We start from the raw sequence: 23979 nt of genomic DNA, 5'->3' as shown, positions 1-23979 counted from the left end.
ATGTTCAGATTTGGGGACCTCTAGCTGCTCTGCCTCCGGTTCCCCATCATGTCCAAATCCGGCCACAGAAACAAGCAACTGAAGCTTCTCCACACCTCGGTCAGTCAGATGTCAATACACATGGAGCTGTGACTCCAGGCTCCTTGACTCCCCACAGTCACAATGTATGGTATGTGGCTGCTAATACAACAGTAGCAGGAAAGAAAATATACATGTTCTGGAAACAAATAATAAATATGCCAATGTTTGTACTAACCATAAATTCCAATACAAAAACATGAACATTTTCCCCACATTTATCTCACGTTCTTGAACAAAAGCTTTTGTGAAGCCAAAATACAATACTGACTGTAAACTGTGCAAAGCAGCAAAGGAATAAAATGTTGCACTGTAGAAAAAAAATGTAGTATGATGTAATGGCATAGCTTTTCCACAGGAGAATACAATAGAGAGTTTAGAATTATTTTAAATATAAATTAATATTTTAGGTTCTAACTCTTAGCATGACGTGCATCCTATGAGACAAAGAGGTGAAAAAAGTTCTCATATAAATCAATTGATGCATTCTCCTCAATATTTTGTACAACACTCGTAAATTTTGTTTCCTTGTTTCTTTAAAAAGCAAAAAAGGAGAAAAAAATCTCAGGGTGCCGTGAAGCATTTATTGGACCCCAATGCATTTCAGCCACAAAAGGCTTTCTTCAGGGCAATGCTAAAATGACATTTAAAAATGCAATTAAACCACTTCATTAAAAAAAATTTGAAACAAGATAAAAACGAAACCACCAGTAACATATATCATACACATGGCAACTTACATTTTGAATACTACAAAGAAAACTCTTAGTCCTTTACCTCCTCACAAGCTTATAACATTGACAACTGGAGAAGCAAATTTATACTGTTGCCAATAATGTAATTCATTAACTCTAAAAACATAAACTTAAGGTAATAGGTTTATGATTACCCTCCATACAACAACAGATATATGTATATCTGCAATCCCTCTTGCAGTATTAGATTAGATCAGTTTCAATCTGTGATGCCTGATGACGTGGACAAGCTGCTTGTGGTGGTGCAGCCTACCACTTGTTCTCTGGACCCCTGCCCGACTTGGCTGCTTTTATCTAGCAGGGAGATTGTTGGAGATGGCCTAGTTAATATCATTAACTCATCGCTAAGGGAGGGTAGGATGCCTCCTTGTTAGGAGACAATGATTAAACCACTTCTTAAGAAGCCTTCCCTAGATCCTTCAGTGAGAAAGTGGTGGCTAACCAGCTCCAGGCGGTTTTGGAGGAAACCAATTATCTAGACCCATTTCAAACTGGCTTTAGAGCAGGCTATGGGGTTGAGTCTGCCTTGGTCGGCCTGATGGATGACCTTTACCGGGGAATAGACAGAGGGAGTGTAACTCTGTTGGTTCTTTTGGATCTCTCGGTGGCGTTTGATACCATCGACCATGGTATCCTTCTGGATCGCCTGGGGGAATTAGGGATAGGAGGCACTGCTTTGCAGTGGTTCCACTCCTATCTCTCAGGCATATTCCAGATGGTGGAGCTTGGTGATAGTTTCTCTTTAAAATGGGAGTTATTATATGGAGTCCCCTCAGGGCTCCATTCTGTCACCAATGCTTTTTAATATTTACATGAAACCACTGGGTGAGGTCATCAGGAGATTGGGTGTAGGGTGTTATTAGTATGCTGATGACAGCCAAATCTATTCATCATCATCATCATCATCAGGAAATGGCATTCCCTCCCTAAATGCCTGCCTACGAGCAGTAATGGGCTGGATGAGGGATAACAAATTGAAGCTGAATCCAAGCAAGATAGAGGTGCTCATTGTGGAGGATTGGAATTTAAGAGATGAGTTAGATTTTCCTGTGCTGGACGGGGTTACCCTCCCCCAGAAGGAACAGGCACACAGCTTGGGAGTGCTCTTGGACCCAGGCCTCACCCTGGTATCTCAGCGGGAGGCTATGGCCAGGAGTGCTTTCTATCAGCTTCGGCTGATTCGACAGCTGCGTCCATTCCTTGAAGAGAACAATCTCAAAACAGTGGTGCATCAGCTGGTAACCTCCAGGCTTGACTACTGCAATGTGCTCTACGTGGGGCTGCCTTGTATGTAGTTCGGAAACTTCAGTTAGTTCAAAATGCGGCAGCCAGATTGTTCTCTGGGGTAACCCAGAGAGACCATATTATGCCTGTTTTAAAACAGTTGCACTGGCTGCCGATATGTTTCCGGGTGAAATACAAAGTGCTGGTTATTACTTTATTAAAAGTAATTTTATTATTTAAAGCTCTGAACAGCTTGGGTCTGGGCTACCTTAGAGAGCGCCTTCTTTGGTATGATCCCCATCGCTCGCTGAGGTCATCTTGAAAGGTCCGTCTTCGGTTGCCACCAGTTCGTCTGGTGGCGACTCGGAACCAGGCCTTTTCTGTGGCTGCTCCTGGTCTGTGGAATGCACTCCCGACAGATATCCACAGTTTAGGCTCGCTGTCGGCCTTTAAGAGAGCCCTGAAAACATATTTGTTTGGCCTGGCCTTCCAAGGTTTGTAAAGTGTGTTCTTTTTTAAGTATTTTAATTGGTTTTAATTGGTTTTGAATTGTTTTTATATTGTTTTTAACATTGTTTTATATTGTGTTTTTATGTCTTTTTAAAGTTGTTAAAGAGCCTTTGGATGGGGTGGTTTATAAATGTAATAAACCGCCCAGAGCCTTTGGATGGGGTGGTTTATAAATGTAATAAACAACAACAACAAAAACAACAATAATACACCACTTTTCAACAAAAGTTCCTAAAGTGGTTTACAAAGAGAAATAAAAAATAAATCTGGATCCCTGTCCCCAAAGGGCTCACAATCTAAAAACAAACGCAAGACAGACACCAGCAACAGCCACTGGAGGAATGCTGTGCTGGGGCTGGATAGGGCCAGTTGTTCTCCCCCTGCTCAATAAAGAGAGTCGCCACTTTTAAAAGGTGCCTCTTTGCTCAGTTAGCAGGGGCAACTGAGCAGAGCAAAAAAGTAAAGTTCCTCATTTAACCCCTGTGGAGACAAAGTGTTCAATTCCAAAATCTATCATCTTTCTCTCTTAAATAGAACTTTATCATTTCCATGTATAATTTTCTCAATTGCCCAGAACTGTAGATCCCTAAAGGCATGTTTTTTCTCCAAAAAAATGAGCTACCAAAGGGGTACCAATTTTTCCACATTACTCAGTGTTCACCAGTGCCAGACTAGGACCAGGGAGACCCAAGTTCAAATCCCCATTCAGCCATGAGACTTGCTGGGTGACTCTGGGCCAGTCACTTCTCTCTCAGCCTAACCTACTTCACAGGGTTGTTGTGAGGAGAAACTCAAGTATGTAGTACACTGCTCTGGGCTCCTTGGAGGAAGAGCGGGATATAAATGTAATAATAATAATAATAATAATAATATTCAATCATCTAGGTGTCTTACCAACAAACAAGGGCAATTGGATAAGATATATCATTAACTTATCCAATGATTTCAATGCACAGCACTGACGGTTGGAATGATTCTCAAAGCTTTTAATTGTGCAAGTATACTGACAATAAACACAATGGCCGTGTGGCCATCACAATGGAGTGATGGCCCAAAGGTCTGGAAGAACCTGGCAAAATAGTCAGTGTATCGTGCCTTTTCTATATATTCACTCCTGACTAGTTTCTCTTTCAAACTTTTAGTTCTCTTAAAAGAAATGACTAGCTTTTCCAGGCATCCTGGTTTATCACACAAGATGTGCCAATGCTGTTTAATTTTCTTTTGTAAACTATTCATAATGTAGTTAAACATTAAACTACAATGTAGAGAATTTGAAGACCCTTTCTTACATGTCTGCAGAAGTTCCTCCCTTGGAACTGCTGTAGCTTTTTTCAATTATTCTCCACAACTGGCTCGGGATAACCTCTCTCCAGAAACTTGTGTGGCAACTCTAGATTCATGTATAAATGATTGCTCAGTGGAGCAATTATGTTTTATTCTCAAAAAGTTGCCCAAATTGTAAGTTTTCCCTGAGGGACTTAGAATGCAAACTGCCAAATCTCAGTTCTCATATACATCAATTGATGTGTTCTCCTCAACATTTTGTACAACACTGGCAAATTTTGTTTCCTTGTTTCTTTAACCAGATATGTCAAGTCAACAAAAACACAAGAACCAGGACCCAGTACTAACAACGGGGGGGGGGGGGGGAGAACAACAGTCACAAGAATTTGAGGTCACTGTGGCACAGATACAAATTTGAATAGTCAGCTTGCCTAACCTGTATTTGCCTAGTACTGAAACATGATAGTCAATGTATCTGCAGCAGAAAAAGGCAACGAAGTCACCACATAAGAGGAGGAACGGGAAACACATGTTTCTTCTGATATTTAGCTAGATAAATGTTATTACAGGCTTTACCAGTACAGAAACATGAGAAAACATAATACTCATTACAATAACAGTATAAGTTTTATGAATATACAATGACATAGTAAATTATTCCATTACATTATGCCATATATTCATTACTATTAAACAAAACCTAGCCATGTTATAAGTGATATAGAAATGTTTAATCCAGGCTCACAAATAAGTGTATAAAAGTTTGGTTCAGGCTCCTAGCAGAGCGTAGGGCCAGTAGGCCTGAACAAGAATGTTCAAGGAACAAATACCAGAGCCTGACAGGAGATAATATATGTAGCCAAGGTCCTGAGACAAATTCCCTACTCAGCATAAAGAGAAACATAGCTGGCGCCAGAAGATACCGAGTAGAAGGCTGAATAGGCCAAACAGTTGCTCATGTCCAAGGCTAATTGGCACCACATGAAAACATCTGTTTAATTACCTTTATAATGGCCTCCGAAACGTTTCGGGCACATGCCTAATATTTTCAGCAACCCAAAGCTTCAATTCTTAGTCGACACATGCATTAGTGACTTATCACTCATTTCTACAAAACATTACTTCTCTAATGCCTCTACCTAGTTTTACATTTTATTTTATTTTCCCACCATTATCGTTTTTGTTTATTAAGAAATAAAAACAACATGTATACAGCAACATCTCTTAAACTTCCAGAAATGTTTGTTACATTTCTATTCCACTCTTCCCGAAAGGCTCAGAGCGGTTTACAGCATTCTTTAGAAATTATAAGTAACAATCCAAAATTCTGCTACCATCCCTTGCCAACTCTCCCCCTCAAATCGGATATTACAGAGAAAGAAAAACAACGAATTAATCAATCTCGTACTAAAAAAAACCCCAAATCTTGGATGTGGATATTGACCAGATGCCATATTAAAATTTATAAAAGGTTCCCAAGTTAGCGCAAATAATTCATCTGAGTTATTCCTCAGATAAGTTGTGATCTTAGCCATAGAGGCATATTCCCATAACTTTAATAGCCATTAATCCAAGGTCAGGACTGCTTGTAATCTCCAATTAGTCACATAAAGAATCCCGGCTGCAGTAATCAAGACAACTCTGTATGTTTAGTAGGTATATAAGGTTTAGTCAGTATATAAGGTTTAGTCATATTTAACAGAAAGAGTTCCAGTGAGTAAGGAAAGTTTATCTTTAAAATTTCTTGAATTTTAGAGTGGATTATCTTCCAGAATTATTGTGCTTTACTGCAAGTCCACCACATATGATAGAATGTTCCCACATGGGTCTTATATTTTCAACAATCTCCAGAGTAATTACTGTCCATCTTTGCAATCTTCATGGGAGTAATGTACTAATGAAGATACATTTTGTACCAGTTTTCCCTTAAGGTACTATTTAATATTGACTTTCCATTGATATTCCCATTGTTGCATGTCAATTGTCCTGTTTAAATTTTGCACCCACTTAATCATGCAGTCTTTTATTCTTTCTGTACTATAGAACTAATTTGTAAATATTGGAACCATGAAGGTTCCTCAGATCATTCTTGAGTACGAATTTGGATAGATTCTACAAAACATTATTTCTCTAATGCCTCTACCTAGTTTTACATTTTCTGTCATCTCATAATGTGCCTTCCCTTTTCCTAATTACTCTGGCTTCCCAGCAACCTCCTCCTGGTATTGCCACTTTAGAAGTTTCAGTTTCATATCAGTTATTGTTATCAAAATGCACCCCTCAGCTTTCTTTGTGAACCCATCAGTCACAAGATCCATTACGACATGCTTTGTTTTCCCCCACCTTACAAAAAACCCTGATCTGTGCATTCTCCATTGGAACATAATGCTACTTATCCATTTTGTTGATAGTGATACAGAAAGCATTCAACAGGTAATTATGAAAGCAACTACTGACGTATAGGTAAAGTACAATATTGAATAATCACAGGATTTTTTTAAAAGGTTGCATTTGTGAAGGGAATATATGAAGCAAAATAATATTGCGAGGAATTCAGAGGTGTGAGGTGTAACTGCACAAGTCTCTACCATGTATCAGTGCCAGCTAAGTACACAGCACAGACATTGGATACCTTCTCAGCAGACACCCAAAACTACTTTCTTAGCTGGATTTTTAATCTGTTCTGATTCAACAGATCTGTCTAACTGTTCTTGTTATCAAGAGTTTATCCTAATATTTAACAAATCTGCTAAAAGCAACGGAAGCAAGGGAGTAAAACTTAAAAGCATGATTGCACATTTTCGACCTTGTCCTATTTCACTTACCTCTGGAAAAGTTAAGCTTCAGTACACCTTCTTAACCTAACCCTGAAAATTTCCTGTAAATGTGTGCTTCAAGGTATAAGAAGCTGTTTTACACCAAATTAGACCTATGGGATAGCATCATCAGTCCTAACAGGCAACAAATCTAAAACCCAATTCTCTTCTTGGGCTACCTAACATTTCTTACCACAAATAAGGGCAGTCAATGTTCAGGCTTCATATGAGCAGAAGTATTCACACTATGTCCACCTAATGATGCAGCGGGGAAATAACTTGATTAGCAAGCCAGAGATTGCTGGTTTGAATCCCCGCTGGTATGTTTCCCAGACTACGAGAAACACCTATATCGAGCAGCAGCGATATAGGAAGATGCTGAAAAGCATCATCTCATACTGCACGGGAGGAGGCAATGGTAAACTCCTTCTGTATTCTACCAAAGACAACCACAGGGCTCTATGGTCACCAGGAGTCGACACCAACTCAATGGCACACTTTACTTTATTCGCATTATCCTTGAACTACAGCTTCTTCTGTATTCTTCTGGAGAAGATGTTTTTGGTATGGACCACATTTAACTATTTAAAAAAATGGAAGTTTCATGTTCTACAAGCTAGAAAACTGATTGGCCTCACTCTTTTTTATCTCCCCATTTTCATTCATTTCCGCCACCACTCTCATGAAAGGCTACGAGCTTTTCAGTACAGAATGCAAAGGGGGAAACACCAAAAAACCAGAAGAATTAGAGGAAGGCCTCGAGCTGGTACTTGAAAGTAATACTTTACAAAATAAAAATTTGGTCGACACATGTTTCAGCAAACACTTTTCCTCAGGGTCACTGACATTTCAAGTGGCTATTAAAATAAATGCAAGGTACTAAAACAAGTCATACACCTGACCTTCAAGGGAAAAAATGTGTATGATGTAATAGCCGTTGTCATTTGTTTTAGTGCCCCTGAGGAAGGCCTTTGGTCAAAATACTTCAGAAAACAAATTTCTACTTTTAAGCATCAACTTGCGGCCTGCCTCTCCCTTCTCTCTTCCATAAGAGTTTCAGGGTAGGTGTGGCTGAAAAGTTGTAGCTGCAGCAGTAACTCCAAGCAGCTATGACAGAGTCACATCTCGCAACATGGGTGAAGTTTTTGTTCACATAATAAGGTGCTTTTCACCCTTAAGGAGCTTGCAATTATCATTAGGCAACTTATTGTGTATATTTTCTTTTCTATGCAATTTCTGCATCACTCATCTCCTACTTTGCATTTCCACTCAGTGGTTTGATATACAATTTGGGTTGTAACCAGAGAAAGTTAGTCATGACTAAGCACCTCAGAAGTTAGACAAGTTAGGCATAACTACCTTACGTCCCATTAATCAGTTTAGTTTATTGTGATATCCCATTAATTTCAATTGGACATAACCATGATTAACTTTATTTGGATACAACCCAATATATCCAGATGATTAGTCAGAAACAAAGAGCTGGGACTCTAACTAGCATTTTGCCCAAAGTACACTATGGGTTATTTATTATTTTGTTTAAAATATTTATACCCTTCCCCTCCAGTACATTACTGCTTGGGGTGGCTCACAACATTTATAAAATAGTTACAATATAAAAATCAGACTAATAAAATTAATCAAATTAAAGTAGTTAAAAACCCAAGCTAAAATCACAATCAGAATTAGCTTTTAAAATTTCAAATTAAATTCTTTAAAAAGCTAAAAACTAATAATTATAACTAAAGAATAAAGAACCCACCAGATATAAGCAACAGGTGAAACATTAAAAAGCCTCTTTTAAAAGATGTGTTTTAGTTGTTTTTTTAAAACACTGAAGGGAGGAGCATGGAGAAGCTCTTCAGGGAAGGTGTTCCAAAGCTGAGAGGCCACAACCGAAAAGGCCCTGTCTCTAGCCCCCGCCCATCAGATCTCTGTTAGTGGCGGGGCCATGAGCAGGGCCTGAGATGATGAGCGGAGGGCAGGTTCATATGGGTGAATGCAGTCTGAGAGATACCCCCACCCCAAGCCATGTAGGGCTTTAAAGGTCAAGACCAACACCTTGAATCTAGCCCAGAAGCACACTGGTAACCATTGAAGCTGTCACAGGATGGGTATGGTACTCATGAAGTGTCTTGCACCCACAAGCATCCAGAAGCACCCTCAAGCTGCAGACTTTGTCTTTCAGAGAGAGTGTGACACCATCCAAGACCAGCACCTCACTACCTGGATAATCGGTTTTATCAGCATACTGATGGCACCACAGCCCACACCTATGGATGACCTCTCCCGGAGGTTTCATGTAGATGTTAAACAGCATGGGGAACAGAATAGATCCTTGTGGCACCCCAAAGGCCATAGGGGTGGAGCAGACATCCCCCAGCACCATGCTCTCCAACACCTTGCCAAAGAAGAGGAGGATAGAAACTGGTCAAAAGTTATTCAGATCATCTGGGTCCAATTTTTTTTTTTTTAGGAGAGACCTGATGACTGCCTCCTTCAGCTGAGGGGGCACCATTCCTGGCCTTAGAGAGGCATTCACCACCCCCACCACCCATGGACCCAATCTCTCCCTAGAAGCCTTCACCAACCATGAAGGGCAAGGGTGAAGCACGCATGTGATAGGTCTCAGCCTTCCAAGCAGCCTGTCCACCTTCTCAGGCAACACAGTCTGAAAACCATCCAATATAACAAGACTAGATGGTGCATTGGCAACATCCAGTTCCAGCACCACAAAGATCCTGGCATCCAAGTCAGAATGGATGTGAGCAATTTTATCTGCAAAATGCAACACACATTGGTTACAGTGGGCTGCCAAGGGTTCTGTTTAATGGTCTTTGTGGTCATAGGAACATAAGAACAGCCCTGCTGGATCAGGCCCAAGGCCCATCTAGCCCAGCATCCTGTTTCGCACAGTGGCCCACCAGATGCCACTGGAAGCCACAGGCAGGAGTTGAGGGCAAGCTCTCTCTCCTGCTTCTACTCCCCTGCAACTGGTACTCAGAGGCATCCTGCCTTTGAAGCTGGAGGTGGTCTTCAGCCCTCCAACACCCTCACATAGGTGGTCCCAGACCATTCAAAAAAGCTCCATTGGGCGACATTGAGCAGACACAATGGTGGTGGAAAAGTAGGATTTCTTCACCACCATAGAGTAGGCCCTAATATGGGCTCTAGCCTGTGTTTGGTCACATTCATTCTGAGTTTTCCTCCAACGATGCTCAAGCTGTCTACCAGCCTGCTTCATTGACCACAACTCACCTGTTTATCAGGGAGTCACTTGGACTCAGGGAGTTGGGAGAGGATGCCTAGGCACAACTGTGTCAATCACCTGACCCATCTCATACCAGAGGGAGACCAGGCCATCAACAGGATCGTCCACTCTCTCAGCAAGAAGCTCCCCCAGAGCCATCAGTAATCCATTAGGATCCATAAGCCTCCAAGGGCAGACCATCCTAACTGGTCCCCCACCCCTGCAGAGGTGTTTTGGGTCCACCCTCAGTCCAGTCTTCACCAGATAGGGATCCATGCATCTAGTGAGGGGGATGGTCTTCTGGTTCAATCTTCTGTATAACCATATTGCTGTTAAATGTTAAAAGTGATTAATATCTTTTATCACTTCATTCATTCATCACTTTTATATACCGCCCTATATAAAATCTCAGGGCGGTTTACAATTTAAACAAACGGCAAACGGCAAGTAAAACCTAAAAAACCCCATATAAAACAGATTAAAATTACCATAACTAAAAGCCTGATAAAACAGGTGTGTTTTCAAAAGTTGTTTTAAAACTATCAGAGATAAGAGAGGTTCTAATTTTATTTGGGAGGATATTCGAGAGCCCTGGGGCAACCCCAGAGAAGGCCCGGTTTTGAGTCGCCACCAAGCGCATCAGAGGCAACTGCAACCAGACCTCTCTCGATTATCCTAATAGGGGGCGGGGTTCAAGAAGGCGGCAGCACTCTCTTAAATACCCTGGGCCGAAGCTATTCATGGCTTTATAGGTAACAGCCAACACTTTGTATTTTGCCTGGAAACTAGTTGGCAGCCAGTGTAGTTCTTTTTAAATAGGAGTAAAATGGTCTCTATGGGGTGGCCCCAGAGACCAACCTGGCTGCTGCATTCTGCACCAGTTGCAGTTTCCAAACTAGATACAAAGGCAGCCCAGCATAGAGCGCATTGCTATAGCCAAGCCTGGATGTTACAACTAACAGAGACTCAACAGTAACTAACCAGCCTCTACTCTCTCCAAGATCACTTTGTGGTCCCCCCAACCTTTTAAAAAGATCCATATAAGATTTTCATATAAGATTAGCTTTGACAGGAACAACAAACCTACTCTTGTGATAGCCCTTCAGATATTTGAAGATGACTATCATCTCTCTTCTTTGTCTTCTCTTCTCCAGCCTATACATGCCCCTGTGGGGTGGGGGACTGTTCCTCGTAGGACTTGGTTTCCAAGCTCCTCACCATCTTGGTCATCTTCCTCTAAACCCATCCCAATTTATCAATGTCCTGCATCAATTATTCTGAAGATACATCTGTTCAGAAGTCAGTCACAGTTAAGACAAGCAGCTGATGACATATTTGATAAACCCTAAGAGCAGACATATGTACTAATTATCTTAGAGTACTTAACAGGAACTCTCCTCTAAGTGAATATTGTGATCCATGGAACAATCTTAACTTTTAATAAATGTTAATGTAAATAGTCTGGAATTCTATCTGAAGTTAATAGAAGGCATAGGATTACTCAATTTTCATAAAAGGTTTTGCAGGGGTGGGGGGAGCCAAAGATGCAAGTTTCTAAGAACATTAGATTAGTTAGTTAAGTTTCCTCAAAAGGATCATTTGGAAGCAATTAACATGGAATCTTATGTGAAACAAACTGTCTAACTCAAGCCTGGAAACAGTTTGTTCAAATATGGTTGGTTGTTGTTTTTTATTTAACAGGATTCCTGGAATATTCCCAAACAGAGGCCAGCTGCCTAAGAAAGCACTACTTATCTTAAAGGACACCTGCTGGCACTGCTATTCATATCTACTGCACTGGATACATAGCCAGTGGAGACTGAGAAATAACTTGTTTAGAGTCTGCCGTTTTTTCCAGAAAAAGCAGAGGAGCCTAAGTGCAACGTCTGGTCCCGTTCCTTAAGATCAGATTAAAATACTGAGAAACATGTTTTGTGGACTAGAAAGAGCTGAAAGGAGAACAAGTATTCTGCACAAAAAGAGCCAACAATGGTTTGCTCTTCGTCTTGCTAGAAAGTATTGGCACAGCGACTCTATTCACAGTAAGGACTTAACTAGTATTTGGAATCATTGGGCCAATTCAGGAATCGTGCAGAACTTTTGTGAATGCTGAATTCTGTGTGGCATCCCTCAGCCTCAGTAGCACCACTTCCCCCTTCCATCCCTGTGCAAGCATCTACTTCCTTTCTAGGTTAGTAATAGCCAAGATTGGTTGCAACATCCAAACCCACCACTCTTGGCTTCTTTTAACCTACGTGCTTCAGAAAACCTGAGCTCCAAAGCTCACTTCAACCCTCAGATATAGCTGTGACTAGAAGTGCATTTTAGAGTCCGAGCCCCTTTGGGGCAAAGAACCATCTCTTCATTCCTTTGCTATGTAAACTGTTTTGTGAGGGTTTTGTTGTTGCTGCTGAAAAGTAGTATATAAATATTCTTAATAAATTATATCAATTCCATCTATTGTATAAGTTCTATCCCTTCTCGGACAGAGAGAATCACACTATGCTGATCAATGCTTTTGTCACCAGGCTTGACTACTGTAACGCATTCTGTGCACAGCTGCCCTTGAAATCAACTCAAATGCTGGAGCAAAATGACACTGCCCACCTTTGGAGGCGTATAAAAAGAAATATGATAATTAGATCAGTGTTGCACCAAATGAACTAGTTGTTCACTTGCTTCTGGGTCCAGTTTAAAGGTGCTGGTTTTGACCTACAAAGGTCTTGGTGGGCATCTGAAGGACCTCCTCTCCTAGTACCAACTCTCGTGTCATTTACATGGTCTGATCGGGCCCTACAGCTAACGCAGAGCCTTACTGTTGTGGCTCCTAGCGTACAGAATGATCTGCCAATAGAAGTCAGGAAGTGCTCTTCTTTATCGGCTTTTTAAAGCTGTTTTGTTTCCATTCATGCCCAGCTGGTTTGCTGGGCAAGCTGTAGCTGTTTTTGGTTAGTACTGGTTGTTACAGAGGTTTGAATCACAGCATTAAATCACATTTAATCACAGCATTTAAAGCAACAGATTTTTTTTAAAAAATCTCATTTCATTGCCCATTGTCTCACAGCTACACACATCCTCTCCCATAGAGAAAGCATAATGTACAGTGTTTCTCTAGTTTAGTTGCACAATCACACATATCACACAACCTTTCACCTGGTCACTTACACACACTAGTTCAACACTGTGCAGCAGGAACTGAGGGAGAGCAATCTAGAAGCTTTCTAGAGCACCACTTATGGTTAGCACCATTTTAAAAGCACTTGGTGGAAACCCCCAGGTGGTGTCTCCCATAGAGCAGCTCTATGGGACACGCTTTGGTTGTTCCCAAGTAAAAATTTACTGGTTGTTCACCAGGAAAAATCTGCCCATGGCCAAAGCAGTGCGGAAGAAGAGAGCACCCAAAATGCATTCTAGAGAACCTTCTTTATGGAAGGTGCTATCTTGATGACCCAAGCCTGATTATACAGCCACAAAGACACAAGCAAACAAAAATAGCATTGCAGCAGGTTGGATCACAAGTGCGTATGCATCCTCCTTCCCTTTCCCACATGCAAGAGAATTGTTAAAGCCTAGATGGGTTACCAAGACCAAAGATTATTTTTCTACAATAAACTGTATAAATGATCAGTATATCAATATCTCCGAGAATGCCCTAAAGGCACGATGCAGCAATGTTGCTGAAGCTAAACAGGATTACGTTTGGTCAGTGTGTTGGTTTGGTGGCTGAATGGGAGAATGCCCAGGAATCCTATTATATGCCATCTTTAATTCCATGATAGAAAAGAGAAAGGATAAAGTTTGAGGCAGGATGTAGAACTATGTGAGCAATGGCTAAGTCCCATTAAAATTAATGGCTCTTTTGTCTCACTTATTTAAAAGATTCTTAGTCATGAATCTTACCCATAATAAATTAAACTAGCTGGTCTGGGTGCAGAGCATCTGCGCGTCTAGTTATCCCCCTGCCACCGCAGCTGCTTTCTCCCCGACCTGCCCACTACCGCTGCTTTCTTTGCCCATCCACCGCCACTGTTTTCTTCCCCCACCAGCTCCTGCCCCAGCCATTTTCTCCCCCACCTACCCACCATCGCCACTTTCTTCCCCCACCCACTCCCGCCACCAGTTTTCTTCCCTGCCCACCCACCTGAACGCATGCCCTCAAGCAAAGTTGGGGTGACCAGTGAAGTGGCCAAATTTGCAGATGACACTAAACTATTTAGGGTAGTGAAATCCACAATGGATTGTGAGGAACTCCAAAAAGATCTCTCCGAACTGGGGGACTGGGCAACAAAATAGCAAATGCAGTTCAATGTAAGCAAGTGTAAAGTGATGCACATTGGGGCAAAAAACACCAACTGCACATATACGCTGATGGGATCTGAGCTGTCAGTGATTGACCAGGAGAGAGATCTTGGGGTCGTGGTGGACAGCTCATTGAAAGTGTCATCTCAGTGCGCGGCAGCTGTGAAAAAAGCTAATTCCATGCTAGGAATCATTAGGAGGGAGATTGAAAATAAAAACGCTAATATTATAATGCCTTTATGCAAATCTATGGTGCAGCCACATCTGGAGTGCTGCGTACAGCTTTGATCACCGTATCTTAAGAAGGATATTGTAGAACTGGAAAAGGTGCAGAAGAAGGCAACCAAAATGATCAGGGGCCTGAAGTACCTTCCTTATGAGACTAGACTACAGCATCTGGGGCTCTTTGCCTTGGAAAAGAGGCGACTAAGAGGAGACATGAACGGAATGCATAAAATTATGCATGGAGTGGAAAGGGTAGACAGAGAGAAATTTTTCTCCCCCTCTCACAACACTAGAACCAGGGGTCACCCCATGAAAGTGAAGGTTGAGATATTAGGACCGACAAGCAGAAGTACTTTTTCACACAGCACATAATAATCTATGGAATTCCTTGCCATGGGATGTGGTGATGGCCACCAGCTTGGGTGGCTTTAAAAGGGGTTTAGATAGATTCATGGAGGACAGGTCCGTCAATGGCTACTAGTCTGGTGGCTGTGGGCCATCTCCAGCCTCAGAGGCATGATGCCTCTCAATACCAGTTGCAGGGGAGCAACAGCAGGAGAGAGGGCATGCACGTACCTCTTGCCTGTGGACTCCCCAGAGGCATCTGGTGGATCAGTGTGTGAAACATGATGCTGGACTAGATGGGCCTTGTGTCTGATCCAGCAGGGCTGTTCTTATGTTCTAAACCTGTCAGGCACCGCCACTTTCCTCTCCCGCTGCTGGCAGCTCACTCACAAACTCTCATGAGAGCTGCCATGCATGGGATTAGTGACGGGTATGCCATACACACACACACACACACACACACACACACACACACGATAGAAGAAAGCTGAAAAGTGCACTTTTTACAGATCCAAATGGTTGGAAGAACAGAGATGACTAAGACTGTGATCCTTCACTTGCTTTGAAATAATCTCATTGACTTCAGCTGAATGCACTTCCAGTAATATATTCTTGAACACACATCTACATTTGCACCAATTAGCAAAAATACTTGTGCAATTGTGCACAAGGGCAAAAGTCATCTTGGGGGGGAAACGGAAGCAAAAAGAAGTCAGCTAAGCAGAAATGCTCAAATTGAAGGGAAAGGAATTTAACAAAAGATGACAGCACGCTTCCAGCAAATGCTTGCAGAATGCAAGGAAAAACTCTCATCAACAAGATGATCAACATTTGTGTTGAAATTTTTCTCTTCAGCAGTATCCAGGTAGAATAAGAGACAAACTACGCCAATATTATCTTAGTCATGATGTGGGGGTGGGGAAGAAGAAAATGAATACACCAATAAAGGGTAATAATATGAAATACTGGAGGGAGAGGGAGAGAGAATAGAGAGAAGGGGTAGGTAATGGGATCAGATATGACATGGCAGTTTATGCAGGTGGCAAATGGCTGATCATAGGCCTACTTATCTAGGTGCAGTGTGAAAGCACTAGGCAGGGTTTTAAGGAAAAGACAGACAGTGATCCAAAGTGAATAAAAGTTTCCCCAGTGCAAAAAGAGGGCAGACATTCTGCATGACTGGTGGTGATACCAGAGGCAAAACTATGAGGCAGCCATCGTATTATGGAGCCGGAAAGGATTTAGTATCAACTGAATGATCAAGTGAATGACACATCAGCACTAAGGAAGATTTTAAAAGGAACCTTGCGACAGAAAGGATCACAAACTGGAAAATGGAAGGGGGGGAAAGGATCTCAAAGTCAGGGAAAGGTCTGAAGGAAACTCATGCAATTTCATCTACAAAACTAAATATAAAAAGCTCTAGATGGGAGAATGTCTGGGAATCTCAAGCATAATGCTTTTAAATAGGTAAAAAGGCAGAATATCAGTGTAACAAGTCATACTACTACAATTTATAAGAAACAGGAGTCCAGACTGTTAATAGCCATTTTAGCTGTGAGCCAGCGTGGTATAGTGGTTAGAGTGCTGGACTAGGACCGGGGAGACCCGAGTTCAAATCCCCATTCAGCCATGATACTTGCTGGGTGACTCTGGGCCAGTCACTTCTCTCTCAGCCTAACCTACTTCACAGGGTTGTTGTGAGGAGAAACCTAAGTATGTAGTACACCACTCTGGGCTCCTTGGAGGAAGAGCAGGATATAAAATGTAAAAATAAATTAAATAAAATTAAAGATGTTGGGGGTAGGAGGGCAGAACCACAAAAAAGGCTGGGAAGGGTCTGGCATCAAATGATCATTCTGTTGAAGTGGTATCGTAGAAGTAAGGCAGAGGAAAACATGTGAATCAAATGAAGAAAGGAGGTTGATGGTCACTAAGAGCGGCATCTCCTGGAGTTTGTCCTTGACTATGGAGAAATGGGAAAGAAGACCTTGAACAAGATATGTTAACAGCTGCCAACTAGATTCGGTCAATGCCAGGAGGCAGATAGCACTGAATGCCCAATCAGTGATGGAGGATCAGTATTTTCAGGACCTTAGTGGATACTCTGATAAAAGAGATGAGTGGAGAAGTGGCCAAATAAATATGTTTTCAATTACAGGGCTCAGCCTTGGAACATGCAGGGTGTCTCTGAGCAAATACAGAGTGCTTAACTCTCACCACCAAACCACCATCACCAGCCACCACATCTGGTATCAGATGCAAAGGTTTCCGGCAAATGGCACACAACCATCAGACAGCTTTGAAGTCCCACCTACTCTCATCTTAGAAATTAAAATTCTAGGGCATAGATTCTCAACCTTGGGTCCCCTGATGTTGGACTACAACTCCCATCATCCTCAGGCACAATGGCCAAAGGCTGAGGATGATGGGAGCTGTAGTACAATAACATCTGGGGACCCAAGGTTGAGAACTGCTGCTCTAGGGAGTAGCTGTTCCTGAAGCCCAGCAGATAGTCTGTTGTGGAGGGACAAGTAAACTAGACTGAATGTCTGAAGAAATGCACAGAGGGACACGGAGATAAGGAGTTAAAGAGGTGATACTGAGGTGAAGCCTAGCCTTGCAGGGAGAGAAAAGAGATAGCAACATGGAAGCTGCATGGAAGCAACATGGAATAGGAAGAGAAGCAGGGACAAGAGAAGGAGCCTATCATCAAAGAGAAGGGCATGTGGGGAGATAAAATAAAGGATAAACACGGCACATATTGCAACTAAGATTTGTGGCCAAGGCATATCTACCAAGGGCAACAGTGAGAGAAGAGTTAATGGATTCTTAGAAGTGGGAAGTTTGGAAAGGGTAAGGGGAGAAGTGGAAGTGCACATCTTCCACTTCGCTCTTCTGTTTTGGGTAGCAGAAAATAATATTTTATGAGAGGAGGGAGAGAGAGAAAGAGAGCACTTAGGAAAGAATATAAAATACAGAGTGAGATATACACACACACATATATACACACACAAAAACACTCTATGTGCCCTGAACAATTTTCAGCCCCCCTTTCTGCAGTTTAGAGAAAAGGGGTCATTATGTTGATGTTTGGGGAATGGAACCCTAGAGTGTCATTCTATTCTATTTCATTTAATACTGTTATTCAAAGGCTCTATAAATATTGATTGAAGTTTTGACCTGTGATGAACATCTTGGGGGGAAAGCAGTGTGCACTTGAGCAGGGGGATGGTGGAAGGGAGATGGAGAAAAGCTACTGAGAAAATTAAACAGGAAATAGACAGTGACTGGCATATCCAGATTTAGGAGGGGTGGGTTAACACAGCATAGGGAGAATAGCCAGAATTACCTCAGTGGAGGAAGCAACCAGCACGAGGCACTTAGTTATTCACAGAGGTCAGAGGGGGGGAAAGTGGAATATGTTGAAATACCTATACGTGCCTGGCTAATGGAAAGAAAGCAACAGAATTTGGGTTCAGACAGAGAGTATATTCAAATCCCTTGTTCTCCATGGATACTACTACAAGCGCAGAAGACTGAATCATTGCAAAGTGGGCACATTTCGTAAAAGAAACCACACACACACAAACCTGCTGTTGGGTGATCTCTGTTCATTCTAACTGAGCTTTTACACAAGTCCTATTTGAATGAATGGGGTTTGCGCAGCAGTAAGTGGATGCCGATGGTGGTGGCCAATGTCTTCCTGGACAGAAGCAGCAACCTTTCAGCTAAGGCTTAGCACAAGTCAGAGATTACAAGAGTCACTTTGAAAGCTACAGCTCTGTGCAGTTACAGAACATGGAGTAGCTGGGTGCTCATTATCATACATTTCTATGTCTAGATGTTCAAAGAAAGAGATAGGAAACAGAAGAGTCATCAGCAATATAGCAACATATCAAGATTTGTAACTGATTACCCCTCATTGTATACAGCCATTGTCACATAATCAGACTGTCTAAAAAGTACCCCAACACAGCACATGCTCAACAAAGAAAATTAGATAAAAATATGCTTTCGCAACAGGGTATGTTAAATGGGATAACAATGATCAGAGTTATTCCAAATAAATTAATGCAGAGCCCACAATGTGCTCTTGTCTATGCAGTGGGGGGTGGAAATACAGGAAACACCAGGCATTCATTTAAATTTGGAAGCCCTACCCTATAACTCTAGGTATGAAGGTTCTGAGAGGACAAAGCACTCTGAACATGCTCAAGGGCAGGGAATTACTTCACATATTCCAGGGCTAAGAACTGACAAGCAAAACAAGAGTGAAGCCCAGTTGCAAATTAGGCCCTGGATGCAGCAGTAAGAGTAGCCAAGACAAAGGGTCCAAAAGAGAAACAGTAGATCCTTGAGGGCAAGTCTTCATTGCCAGCAGGGCAATGGAGAGCAGAGCAGATGGAGAGAGTCTGATGGGCAGGCACATGAACAAAGGGGACAGCTACCCAGTTCTTAAATGCCAAGACAAGGGACAGAGACAGCGGTTTAATAAGCACCAACCATTTCCAAAGAAGACGCCCACCCAATTTAGATCGCAAGCTCCTTGGGGCAGAGGCCCCTATTTATGGTTACTCTGCAAAACGCGCCGAACACAGAGAACCCTCTTCAGTGTTTCTGCGGGAAGTCCTCGCGCTTGGAGTAACGCGCCCTGCATGCACTCACACAGTGCTGCTCTCGTTTGTTCCTTCACAATCATCCTGCTGCTGCCTCGCCAGCTGCGGACAGACACCGGGGCAAAGCCTCGCCGCCGAGTGAGCCCTGCCCCCGCTGGCTCCAGTACCCAGAGAGGCAGCGGGAGAGGAGTACCTGTATTTCCTGAAGAGCTGGTCGGACTCCCGGAAGCCGTTGTTGAGCAGCATGTTGATCCCGGCCAGCGCCAGCTCCGAGTCCTCAATAGGCAGCGGTGCCTTTTCGAGGTCGCCGCTGTCCTGCTCGGAGCCGGCCATGGCAGGCTAACCAGCGGGCTGGCTGGCTGGCTGGCAGTGGGCAGAGAGAGGAGAGAGACCCACCCGGCAGGCTCCCCCCTCCTCCCCCCGCTGCACTGCGCTCAGCCTCTACCGGTGAGATAAGAGCCACAACAAAGGCGAGCCTCCCAGGCGGCGTCAACTTGCCACTGCTGCTCCTCCCTCTCCCACCACCGCGGCAACCGCTCTCCTTGTTCCCGCAGCCGCCGCCAACGCCAAGCCGCGTTAGGAGGACTCCGCAGCCCTCCGAGCAAGGGCTTGCCGCTAGCACGCCGGCGCAAGGAGGGCGTGAGCCTGCGCACTACCAGCGCCGAAGCCGTCGCCTTGAGCCTTCTTTGGGCAAGAAGCACCTGCTCGGAGAGGCTGTTCTCGCTTCCAAGTGCAGAAGTCTTGGGCGGGCCCTTATTGTGAGTCTCTTTTTGCTTTAGGCGGGGGAGAGGCGAGAGAAGATTGTTTCGTTTCAGATAGAAATAGTGAGGTTAATCTATTTTTAGACTTTCTTAGTTGTCATTGAGAAAAGCGAACTCCAAAGGCTCATCTTGTGCAGTATCGTCTTCCCCACGATGAACAAGGTGCTGCGGGGAACTTAACAGGCAGGGCTTCTCAACGTGTGGGTCCCCAGATGTAATTGGACTTCAACTCCCATAATTCCCAACCAAAGGCCACTGGGACTGGGGATTATGGGAGTTGAAGTCCAATAACATCTGGGGACCCACACGTTGAGAAGCCCTGAAGGCAACACCCAACTGCTATTGTTTGTTTGCTCTCAGTATGTGGTATTCAGATATAGGCAGGCTGCTGCTATAAATTGAGGTTTTGTCTCGGTATCATGGCTAAGGCACAATGCTTCCAGCCATGTTTACTCTAAAATTCCACTGGCTTCAGCAGGACTTACTCTCAGGTAAATGTGTGTAGAATCACAGCCCTAAAAGAGTATGATAAGTAAGCTGTTAAAGGTATCGTGTCTGTTTGAAAGCATCAGTGGTGGTGTATTTCTAAGCAGTCAGTAAAACTGTAGTTAAAAAGAGGGGAGGGGGACTTAATTTTTTTTAATTTACGCAGGAAAGAAATCATTATTGCATTGCCATATGTGTTGTGCCTGGAGCAATTTATCAGATGTCCCATTAATTATATATATGGTCTCCTGCGTTACGAAGTCTCACAGGACTTGTAATAAAAACACAGCAACTTTTATTTCATAGTATTTCAAACATAGGTTTTATTGTATATGTTTAATTGCAACATGAGAGGGGGGAGTTGAAGCTGTTCTTAGTTTCTATTTCCCCTCTAGAAGCCCTCCCTGTGAATGCCCAGGCATGTGAGAACCACTCTTCAGAGCAGTAGAGGTACTTTAGGCATGGTTCGGAGCCCTCTTACTTTAAGTATGAACCCAGGAATACAAAACGGATCATGAGGCTTAGCCTTGGCAAGACCTGGCCCAAATTTATCCCTGAAAACTTGGCTGCAGTTTAGCAGCAGGTGTGTGTGTGTTGTGTGTGTGAAGAAAAGCATATTGGCTTTTAACAGTTATCATGATTCGTAATTTGATGATTCCACAGAATTTGGTGTGTTGTTTCTAACTTTTACACAACCTTTTAAAAGACACAATTATTTTTAAGGTATTTATAACTCAGCTATGCCTTGTATTCTGCTTATAGTGAATTGTTTGAAAGATAAAAGATATAGTGAACTGCATCAGGGGTGTCACTGTAATAGGGCAAGGGGAGATAGTTGTCTGGGGGCCCACTCCCTTGGGGGACCTCCCGAGGCAAGTCACATGTCTGACTCCACCAGCCGCACACCCGTCTGGGCTTCCTTCAGTTGTATTCATCCTCCAAAATTGCTGTGAGTGTTAAGACCTGGAGCTACCAGAACAGCATGTCTTTCTCTAGTACCATTAAATGACTTGCATCGTCCACAATTTACACAACCTTTAAATAAATAAATAAATAAATAAATATGCTTTTTGTTACAACTATTCAGCCTCATTTAAGATTTATTTACTTCATGAGCTGAGCTTCGGGGTGGGTGTCATTTTAAAATCTTGTTTCAGGGCCCACTCCAACCTTGCTATGCACCTGAACTATACAAGATAAACAACAGATAAGCATACAATATATACAACAGTCAGACAGCCAGTATGGTGTAGTGATTAGAGTGTTGATTCAAGTCTCTTCTGAGCCACAAAACCCAAAGGTTTCTGGGGCGGCAGCATTCCTCCCTGCCGCCCCTGCCCCCGTCGTTAGCCTGCTAGAGCTTAAGTACGTTACACACATGTGCCCGTTCTGGCGTGCGTGTGCACCCGCCGCACGCGCGCTCCGTATACGTCAAATGTCGACGTGTGATGTATAAGGAGCGCGAGTGCGCACTTGCAGCCGCCGCGCGTGCGCTCCGTATACGTCACACATCGACGTGTGACGTATACAGAGCGAGCGTGTGGCAGCGGCGAGTACGCATGCGCGCCGGAACGGGCACATGCGTGTAACGTACTTAAGCTCTGGCAGGCTAATGACGGGGGCAGGGGCGGCAGGGAGGAACACTGCCGCCCCAGAAACTTTTACAAAAACCACAGTGCCGGAGGAGGAAGAGCAGCGGAAGGGGGGGAGTACTCCCCCCCCGCCATTAAAGCTACAACCCTCCTCTGTGCCGAGCTGCCAGACCGCCGGACCGGCTCGTATCCGGACCGGTTTAGAGGCCTCCAGCATGGCCTCCGAACTGGTTCAGGCACATCCCTAATGTGTACTGAGAAACACCCACTGGGTGTTTAAAATGGCAGTCCAGATTGGAATCTGAGAAATATGCCCCAAGTTTTGCCATCTAGGAGGACCAATATTCACATGAAGAGTCCATCTGATTTTTTGGAATGGAATCTTTATTTCAGTCATTGACCAGATAAGATCTGATTTTTTAAATTGTCCTTGACAGTACACAAGCTATCAACTTAAAATGTTGTATTTTAGCCCTCTGAGATATACACCTTTATTAGCATTGTTGTTGGCTTCATTTAAACTGCAAGTAGCCACTATTGCATGAGCAATCTTGCAGAAACCGGTGGGTCATCACAGTTTGATAAAATATAACTGTTTGGGTCCTGACCTGTCTGTTCTCTATAAAATAAAATGGAACACAAAGTGTAAGTGTATAATTATATAGGTTAGAAGGCTTTAGCGGTTTTTAAACCAGTCAGTCGGAACTAAATAATGCACAACTAAACATTCCAATTTCCATTTACACAATCATTCAGTCAGTTTCTTTAGTGGGCTGGAATTCAGTACACAAACACATTTATTGTTTTTTGTGTCTTCTGCTTCGTGTATGCTAGTATCATGTTCCTTCCCATGATATCTGTACATATAGGACATGCAGCAGGCAGAGCTCTCATCCTGCTGCAGTGCCAATGAACATGCTATGAATGTTCAAAAGCAATATTCCTAAACATTTTGCTCATAAGAAATTGTTTCACCTACTGTTGACTGCTTTGCAATCAAATGATGAAAGACTGCAAATGAGTATTGTGGGTTTAAATTTCAGTTACAAAAATGGTAAGAATTCTGTTTCAAGCTAACTGAACATTTTGCAAATGTTCACTTCCTTCAGCAAACGTTCACTTCCTTCAGCAGCCATTTTAAAAATCTCATTTATTTACAAAAATCAATGCTGCTAAAAATATTCCAAATGTGCCTGAAATAGATTGCAGGGCTTAGCTTATTCCTGTAATATAAAACTCCCTGCCTCAAAAACTTTTCATTTCTCCCACATATGAGGCTTTTACTCATGTGACTGTCCTCAAAAGCAGTGCTGGCTGTGCTCTACATAATCCAAAACTTGTTTCATGCTATATTATTCAGCCAAGACAATATAAAGGAGAGATGAAAACACAATTCCCAGTGCACAATAGCCAGTCCCCAGCTTCTTTCCACCATGCTGGAGGTTTTTCTGGAGAGGATGGGGGGCAGTGTTCCCTCTAAGGTGTACATGTGTGCACGCTCATACAGTTTTTGATGTCCACTCAGTTAATTTTAGATCCCACTCAGGTTCACTCAGGAAGGCCCCACTCTGAATGCATACACTGCCTTGATACTGCCGCCCAGAACAAATCTAATTCCACACACAGATGAAAAAAAGTAGAGAGAATGCAGGGGAGGGGGAGACAAAAACTTGAGTCCAGGTAAGAACACTTTCCCAGTCCACAACCACCACTCCCCACAAAGAAGAGGTAGTTC

General features: G+C 42.9%; 1 protein-coding gene across 3 annotated transcripts in view; it reads right to left on the bottom strand.

Annotated features, from left to right (window-relative positions):
• The window catches only part of TTC39C (tetratricopeptide repeat domain 39C), an 80040-nt gene extending 60282 nt beyond the window's left edge, over positions 1-19758 (bottom strand). For 2 of the 3 annotated variants that reach the window (XR_008305430.1, XM_053242493.1), the window contains exon 1: positions 19599-19758. Coding sequence is in view for 1 of the 3 variants with exons in the window: in XM_053242493.1 (XP_053098468.1) it covers positions 19599-19738 (140 nt within the window). In the remaining 2 variants the exon portion in view is untranslated. Of the gene's footprint in view, positions 1-19454; positions 19510-19598 lie in introns of those variants that run through there. The other variant, XM_053242494.1, reaches the window with a different exon arrangement.
• Between the last annotated feature and the right edge of the window lie 4221 nt (positions 19759-23979).

Source organism: Hemicordylus capensis, chromosome 4 (assembly GCF_027244095.1).
Source record: "Hemicordylus capensis ecotype Gifberg chromosome 4, rHemCap1.1.pri, whole genome shotgun sequence".
Lineage (NCBI taxonomy): Eukaryota > Metazoa > Chordata > Lepidosauria > Squamata > Cordylidae > Hemicordylus > Hemicordylus capensis.
This window is presented reverse-complemented; position numbering and strand designations above follow the sequence as displayed.